The sequence below is a fragment of the Dipodomys ordii genome, unplaced genomic scaffold, assembly GCF_000151885.1.
Source record: "Dipodomys ordii isolate 6190 unplaced genomic scaffold, Dord_2.0 Scaffold11, whole genome shotgun sequence".
In the NCBI taxonomy this organism is placed as follows: domain Eukaryota; kingdom Metazoa; phylum Chordata; class Mammalia; order Rodentia; family Heteromyidae; genus Dipodomys; species Dipodomys ordii.
The window spans coordinates 17068126-17076989 of record NW_012267227.1 but is presented as its reverse complement, the minus strand read 5'-3'; the positions used below and the strand labels follow the sequence as shown (position 1 = coordinate 17076989).

Sequence of the window (8864 nt, the reverse complement as noted above, 5' to 3'; positions counted from 1 at the left end):
TTTTTCTTTTTGCTTATGTGGTGCTGAGGAATCGAACCCAGGGCCTCATGCATGCAAGGCAAGCGCTCTACCACTGAGCCACCTTCCCAGCCCTGAGCTTTGCTGTTTGGACACAGTACTACATTGGCAGCCAAGCTTTTAAAGTAGTACATTTCTTTCTCAGAAGCAGCCTGGCAGTAAGGGAAAGGTAGTGACTCCAGTTCCTCCCAGAGGAAGACTCCCTGTGGCCTGCACTCCCACACAAAAGTGCCACTCTCCAGGCCAGTCCCGCAACCCTGCAAGGCAGAGCGCAGTGTGTCTGAAGGGGTCAGTCAGGCGGACCACGCTCTCAGCAACCAAGATGAACGTCAGGTAAAGAGATCACTCCAAACCTTCTAAATATGTTTAGTTTTTAAATCTTTTTGTTTGGGGGTTTTTTTCGTAGTAGAGATCGAACTCAGTCCTTGAGCATGTTAGACAAGCTGTCCAGCATTGAACAACAGCCTTCAGATTCATTCTAGTGTTTGCTTAAAGGGGGAAAACAGAAAAGGAAGTGAAAAAGGATTGAGAACAAAGAAAGATCAGTGATGTTTTATAAGTTAGAATCTTGTCATTTGGATTCAGTTTTCTTGTTCGATCCAATATCCTTAAGCACAGGTTTTATTTTTAAGACAGAAAATAAGACATATGTGTATGTATATAGATAGATAATCTTGATTTTATTAGTTTGCTGTATGCTTACTAGAAATAAATTATTCCATTGGCTTAAATATAAAAGTGAAGCTAACTTCACCAGAAATAAGCAGAAAAGGAGAGCATCTCCAGTTGGTTCCTGAACTCTAACCTGAAGCCTGCAGGCATATACCACAAGCCTTACCATGGTTAATGTCCTCTACCATATCTGCCTGGTGATGGTCCAGTGCTTTTACCTCCTGCCATAAGTACTCTCGTGATGCCCTCCACTGTCATTTTAGGTTTTCAGCTGCTACTAAAGATAACGAACATAAGGGTTCACTGACCAAGACTCCAGCCAGAAAGTCTCCACATGTGTCTCTATCTGGGATTACCCCTAAAAGCCAGGCTGTGCTCGGAACACCCAAGTTAAAGACCACCAAGGGGAATTCTGCTTCTGGTAAAAAAACAAATACAAACACTCTTAAATCCTTTCCACATGTACAAAATCATGTGCAAAAACTTCATCCTGCAGCAAGTGATTGGGAGGGTCACAGAAAACCCCACTGATCATATGATTTAAAAAATGAAAAGAACTATAATAGGTCTTTGGTCTAACTAAGCTCTCTAATGTTTGGGGGTCTTTTTTTTAGTCATTACTCCATTCAAGTTGACAAGCATGGCAATGAAGACTCCAGTCTCCGATAAGAAACCAGTGTTTGATCTGAAAGCAAGTCTGTCTCGTCCCCTCAACTATGAGCCACACAAAGGTGGGTGTTTGCTGCTATGGAGCCTGTAGAAGGCTTCAGAGTCAATGATTATGTAAAGATGAGGGGAAAAAATGTGAATGTCGATCAATGTGAAAATGCTTGCCTAGCATACATGAGGCCAGCCCTGGCTTTGATCCCCAACACTAAAAATCAATTAATGCATAAATGAACAACTTCTGCTAACTGAGCAGAAGCCACACTTTATTTACAATTCCTTCCCTTGTCCCTGCTTCCAGATGGACCCATGATTTAAAATTAATTGATTTACGCTTTAACCAAAGTTATAACTTGTAAACAAGATCACTACTCAAAATTAATATAATTTCAGCTATTATCAAGAAAAATTGAAAAGTTAGCCCATGCTAACTTCTCACTTTTTGTCTGTTTTGAACACTACTATGAATATGGTAGGTACATAGTATCTGAGCCTTTGCACCTTTTTTTTAATCTTAGTAACTTTTAGTAACTTAGTAATTTTTAGTAACTTTCAAATATATAATAATACATTGTTAACCAGAGTCATATTATACAATATACCTCTTTTATTTCCCCTAACTGAAATCTTCTGTTCCTAACCCGTACCTCCCCAATCCTGCAGACCCTTCTCCACCACAATCCCACTCTGCTTTTGAGTTCAGTTGTTTCAGATTCCACACACAAGAGAACATGCAGTGTGTGCTTTCTCATGTCTGGCTTACTTGACTTGGTGTATACCAATTCCAATCCATGTTGCTGCAAATGATAGGATTTCCATCTTTTCAAGGCTGACAATATTCTATTATGTACACTGATGATGTTCTTTATCCATTCATCTGTTGAATGGACACTAGGCTGATTCCATGGCCTGTCTACTGTGAGTACTAGTACTAGTAGTGCTCTTAACATGGAGTGCAGGAGTCTTGTCAATAAACGAATTGTGAATCTTCTGGGTAAATACCTAGAAATGAGAACTGCTGGATCTAGTCCCAGTTCTACTCCCAACAGAGTGGTCCCAACTCACTCCATTCTCAGTGCATTGTAATAGGTTAATAGTGTCAGAATAACAGAAATACACTGGTAAAATGCTTTTTCTTTTTTTTTTTTGCGGGGTTGGGGTAAGGTCAGTTGTGGGACGTGAACTCCAAACAGGTACTATCCCTGAGCTTCTTCACTCAAGGATAACACTCTTCCCACTTTAAGACACAGTGCTGCTTCTGGTTTTCTGGTGGTGAATTGGAGATGACTCTCACACACTTTCCTGCCCAATCTGGCTTCAAGCCATGATCCTCAGATCTCAGCCTCTTGAGTAGCTAGGATTACTGGCATAAGCCACTGACACTCAGCTCAAAATGCTACTTTAATATTAAATATAATATCTCAGTAACATTAGCATAGATGATACTTGGTTGTAAGTTTCTTTCTTTTTTCTTTTTTGCAATTCTGGGGCTTGACCTCAGGGCTTGGTCCCTATCCCTGAGCTTCTTTTGCTCAAGGCTAGCACTCTACCATTTGAGCCACAGCATCATTTCCAGTTTTTTTCTGTTTATGTGGTACTGAGGAATCGAACCCAGGGCTTCATGTCTGCTAGGCAAGCACTCTACCATTAAGCTACATTCTCAGCCCTGTAATAGTTTCTTTTGGAATCTGTTAAGGGTGTTTTTGTATAAGTTTTTTTTTCTGAGACTTCATAGGAATTTTAAAATAGGACACATGTTCATTTTTAGAAGAAAAACCTGACATATCTGGAATATGGAATCTAAGTATTTTGGGGATGTACTAGGAATTATGTGAGACAGTATAAATGCTGCTAGGAAGCAAGTAGCCACAGATGAAGACAACAGACTTGTAAATAAGATATCTATAAATTGTTTGTGCTACATTAGGAAAGCTGAAACCATGGGGACACTCTAAAGAAAATAATTCTCTCACTGAACATGCAAGCAGAGTCAGCGTCTATAAGAAATCTTACAAACAGCCTCCTCTCCAAACCAGGTGAGTAAATAATTATCCAGTTTGAGAATGTTTCTAATTTCAAACCACAGTATACAAAAGCACCTCCAAAAGATAGGGTAGCCTCATTAGTAGTATTAGGAAGGTCAGAAGTGGCTAACTTAACCCTTTTTACTTAAAACAGTATTGCTTCGTGAAGTCTGAAAGTGCAAGCAAGTCAGGCACTAGGGGGAGCTTTGCACTCTGGCGCTTCACATGGTGGATGGATCACATGGCGTAAGCACATTCAAGAAGCTAGAATGCTCAAGTGATAGTGTTTGCCTAAGAAGAAGGCTCTGAGCTTATTCCCTGCCACTGAAAAAAAAAAAAACAATAGCAGCATGTGAAGAGCTCAAACACAGTGGCCTCATTTTCTACCTAGTCCCTCAAAACCCAACCTTTCAAAGGGCAATACCCACATACTCTACCAGGCTCCACTCTTAAGGAGTCTAGCACATTATATTGTGGCTCAAGCTTCCAGCACATGAACCCATGGGATACAAAACATATCCAGACTACAAGGAGGAATCTATAGAATGTTCTGTAATAGTGTGACTAGGCTCTAGGGTGGCAGATTCCAAATCAGGTTTAGTTTGAGCCCAAATATCTGCTTTGGGTACAGAACTGTACCGGTGATTCAGAAAACTCAAAGCACAGGCCTTGCATGACCTGTTCTCCCAGGCAAAGCACGCAGTATCCCTCCAGACCTCAATGCTCAAGGCCCAGGGCACCTAGGGCCTGGGTGGATATAAATTACTCTCAAAGAAACAAGGAAGATTATTAAATCCAGGACTTTGGAGGTTTTCTTTACCACAAGAGCGAGTTGTACCCAGATCACTGCCTGCTTGGTGGTAGCTGGTCCTGGGTGAGACAAGAACCACTGACGAGCACTCTCCTCGTACGGGGCCACCCATCCCTTGATTCTTGTCTATACCTAGCTTCTGCTAAAGCCTTTACCATGTGTTATTAAGTAGATGATAAGAGCGAGACACCAGTGACTCTCACTTGTAATCCTAGCTACTCAGGAGGCTAGAATCTGAGAATCATAGTTCAAAGTCAGACTAGGCAGAAAAGTCTAATTAATCAGGAAAAAGCCAGAAGTACAACTGTGGCTCAAGTGGTAGGGCACCAGCCTTGAGAGAGAAAGGCAGACAAGAGGGCCCTGAGTTCAAACTCACACACAAAAGAAACAAAGAAAAGTTAGTTAACATGATGATCCTGGGCTGTTTTTAAATTAATGATCTCTAGAAAAATATAATAGAGGGCTAGGAAGGTGTCTCAGTGGTAGAGTGCTTGCCTTACGTGCATGAGGCTCTGGGCTCAATTCCTTAGCACCATATAAGCAGAAAAAGCCAGAAGTGGTGCTGTGGCTCAAGTGGTAGAGCACTAGACTTGAGCTGAAGACCTAAGGGACAGCACCCAGGCCCAGAGGTCAGGCCTCACGACAAAAAAAAAAAAAAAGCCCGGTGCCGGTGGCTCACTCCTGTAATCCTGATCTGAGGATCACGGTTCGAAGCCAGCCCGGGCAGGAAAGACCCTGAGACTCCTATCTCCAGTAAACCTCCAGAAAACTGAAGTAGTGCTGTGGCTCAAGTGGTAGAGTGGTCCCCTAGAGCTGAACAGTGCAGGGACAGCGCTCAGGCCCAGAGTTCAAGCCCCACGACTGACAAAAAAAAATAACAATAATAATATATACACACACACACAGGTCAAAGTCAGTAGTAGATCCTACTTCTAATTTTAGCTCTGTGACCAGACCATGTGATTGTGAATTTAAACTTTTTTTTTTTTTTTTGTCAGTGGTCTGGGGCTTGAGCTCTGGGCCTGGGCTTGTCCTTAACTCTTCAGCTCAAGGCTTAAGCGCTCTACCACTTGAACCACATCACTACTTCTGGTTTTCTGGTGGTTAATTGAAGAGTCTCATAGACTTTCCTTCCCAGGCTGGCTTTGAACTGGGATCCTCAGATCTCAGCCTCCTGAGTAGCTAGGATTACAGGCGTGAGCCACCGGCAACTGGCTACATTTTATTTATTTATTTATTTTTTGGTTCCCATCCTAGGGATTGAACTCAGGGTCCCTGAGCTTATGTGCTCGAAGCTAGCACTCCACAACTTGAGCCACAGCTCCATGTCCAGCTTTTTATTGACTTAATTGGAGATGTGTCTCACAGACTTTCTTACCCAGGCTGGCTTCAGACAGCAACCCTCAGAGTTCAGCCTCCCGAGTAGTTAGGATTACAGATGTGAGCCACTAGTGCCTGACATGTGAGTGTGATTTTTGATAGCCTAATAGGAGTAGAGATTTAATTAAATCACTGTAGTCAGTAACTTCTGGTTCCCATTCCATGCATGATTTTAAAATCCTGAGGTCACAGAAAACGCAAATACCTACTTCTAGTCCTTTGAACAACACGACCAGGTATTAGAATATTTTCACAAGTGTGTTAGATGTCATTGAAGTTTGTGTACTAGTTTGAAGTTGTCCGCTAGGACCTAACCTATGACCTACCTGTTCCTTTTAGGGAAGAGCAACGGAAAAAGCGTGAGCAAGAACGAAAGGAGAAGAAAGAAAAGGTGTTGGGTGCCCGAAGGGGCCTCAATATGATTAAAAACAACTAATTTTTTAATGTCTGGTTAATATTTCTTCATTCCTGTTTTTCTTTGTAAATATTTTTCTACTGTCCCCCCTTCATTAGTCAGAAGCTCTTGTTTCCCTGTTGACTTTTATCTGTTATCTATGTACTGTCCCTGGGTTCTTCAGGTCCAATAACTCTGAAAAGTTATCATCTTAAAGCTCAAAAATTCACTAGGCGTGGGTGGCTCATGCCTGTAATCTTAGCTACATAGAGGCTGAGACCCAAGTATCATGGTTTAGAGCCAGCTATGCAGGAACATCTGTGAAACTTTTATCTCCAATAAACTACTCAGAAAAATCCAGAAGTGGTGCTGTGGTGTAGAACCCAAGGCCCAGAGTTCAAGTCCTGAAACCAGGGGGAAAAAACATTCTTTGCAGTGGTTTTTATCTAAGCCTCTGTACATTCCATTTTCTAAGGAGACTCATCCTTGATATTATTAACTTAGGTACTTTTAATGTCAAGATTCCTCTCAGTTCTAACATTGTGGGCAAAAGCATGACCTGATGGCAGCTACTTACACCATAGCTTCAGTAGAGATAGAGTAGAAATGCAGCTCAGCACCCTCCATACTAGAAAATCTAGCAGTTTTAAACTGGGCCAATCATTTGATTATGGCACCAATACTGTAACTCTGAAAAACGTAAAAGAGTATAAGCACTTGTGTTTATATCACTGTGTAATTTTCATTTACTATATTCTTAAAATTCTACAGCTCATTCTATCCTTGCTTATTTAAAAATAATAGCTACAAATCCAAATCAAAATTTAAGAGAGCTAGTGGGTGTGATAGAAAACTATGCCCTAGGTCCCATGGCCAATACCACAGAAAAGATTTACTGCTTCTAAGTATTACTGTGTTCTGTCACACTTACTAAACCTTACAGTAAAAGACAAGAGAATTTGTTAAGTACATCCTGTCCCTTGTATCTATGTAGAGCTTCTGAGTTGTATACTAAAGACTTTCATAAATAAAATGTTTTCGCACTGCTGTAGAATTGTTCTTTGTAAACCTGTCAGCAAAGATTTAGATGAGCAGCTAAGATTAGTTTCATACACCCTTTATATTTTTCCTAGTACAGACCCTAGCTTCTCCACTTGGCTTGCTGAGAATGGATGGAGTCTTGCTAACTTTTTGCCCTAGCTGGTTTCAAGCCTTGGTCCTCCCTTCTCTGCCTTCTAGGCAGAGTAGCTGGAATTACAGATAGCAGTGCTATGCTCAGTCCAGGAATATCCTACAGCAATATAAAGCACTGATACAAACCAGGCGCTGGTGGCTCATGCCTGAAAATCCTAGCCACTCGGGAGGCTGAGGTCTGAGGATCATGATTTGAACCAGCCTGGGCAGAAAAGTCCTCAAGAGACAAAAACTAGAAGTGGAGTTGTGGCTCAAAGTGATAAAACACTAGCCTTAAGCAAAAAAGCTCACACAGTGCCCAGGCCCTGAGTTCAAGCCCCACAACCTACCAAAACAAAACAAAAACACTACATGACTTGATTTTTAAAATGTTATGTAAAGACACTAAATTAGCTACTGGAACTAGGGGTGTGAATAAAGGATGACTGCAAAAAAGCATGGGCGTTTCTTTGGGGCTGGTAGAAATACCTTAAATCTTCAATAATGATTGCAAAATTTCCTATGCTATGTGCATTAAAGTATAAAACACTTGACAGGCACCAGAGGCTCATGTCTAATCCTAGCTGCTCAGGAGGCTGAGATCTGAGGATTACAGTTCAAAGCCAGCCAAGGCAGGAAAGTCCATGAGACTCTTATCTCCAATAAACCATCAGAAAACCAGAAGTGGCACTGTGGCTCAAGTGGTAGAGCGCTAGCCTTGAACTGAAGAGCTGAGGGATAGCCCCCAGGCCCAGAGTTCAAGTCCCATGACCAAAAAAAAAAAAAAAAAGTGTAAAACACTTAAGGTAAACTAAATATGGTACATGCTACTGTAGTACCAGGTACTTGGGAGGACTCCATAAGCCCAGGAGTTGGAATCCAGCCAACGAGACACAGTGAGACACCCTAATCTCAAAAAATAGTGAAAACAGGGCTGGGAGTGTGAATTAGTGGTAGAGTGCTTGCCTAGCATGCATGAAGCCCTAGGTTCGATTCCTCAATACGTACACAGAAAAAGCCAGAATTGGCTCAAGTGGTAGAATGCTAGTCTTGAGCAAAAGAAGCTCAGATGCAGTGCCCAGGCCCAGAGTTCAGGCCCCCAGGACTGGCAAAATAATCAGCTGGCCACCAGTGACTCACACCTGTAATCCTAGCTACTCAAGAGGCTGAGATCTGAGGACTGCAGTTCAAAGCCAGCCTGGGCAAGAAACTGCATTAGACTTTCATCTCCAACTAACCACCAGGAAACCAGAACTGGCACTGTGGCTCAAGTGGTAGAGCGCTCGCCTTGAGCTGAAGAGTTGAGGGACAGTGCCCAAGCCCAGAGTTCAAGCCCCATGACCAACAAAAAACATAAATAATAATAATCAGAACTGGGAAGGTGGCTCAGTGGTAGAAGGCTTAATAATAATCACCCCAGGCAGCATGGTACTTCCTACAATCTCAGTTACTGAGTTTACTAGGAGGTTAATGCCAGCTTGAGGAAAAGTAATAAGACATTACAGTTACATGAGCCACAAAAAGTACTATCTCAAAGCGCAAATATACAAAGTGGATTTTAGGCCAACTACTAATAAAGCTATTATTTTGTGTGTGTGTGTGTGTCGGTTGTGGGGCTTGAACTCTGGGACTGAGTGCTGTCCCTCAGCTCTTCAGCTCAAGGCGAGCGCTCTACCACTTGAGCTACAGCGCCACTTCCGGTTTTCTGGTGGTTTATTGGAGATAG

The 8864-nt window shown here is 42.1% G+C and overlaps 1 protein-coding gene across 1 annotated transcript in view; it reads left to right on the top strand.

The window, feature by feature from the left end:
• Positions 1-6273, top strand: part of Nusap1 (nucleolar and spindle associated protein 1) — a 19602-nt gene extending 13329 nt beyond the window's left edge. Inside the window, exons 4-8 of the mRNA XM_013009997.1 lie at positions 164-351; positions 954-1111; positions 1305-1421; positions 3284-3392; positions 5911-6273. Of these exons, the coding sequence (XP_012865451.1) occupies positions 164-351; positions 954-1111; positions 1305-1421; positions 3284-3392; positions 5911-6007 (669 nt within the window). The 3' untranslated portion in view covers positions 6008-6273. The remainder of the gene's footprint in view (positions 1-163; positions 352-953; positions 1112-1304; positions 1422-3283; positions 3393-5910) is intronic.
• The last annotated feature ends 2591 nt before the right edge of the window (positions 6274-8864 follow it).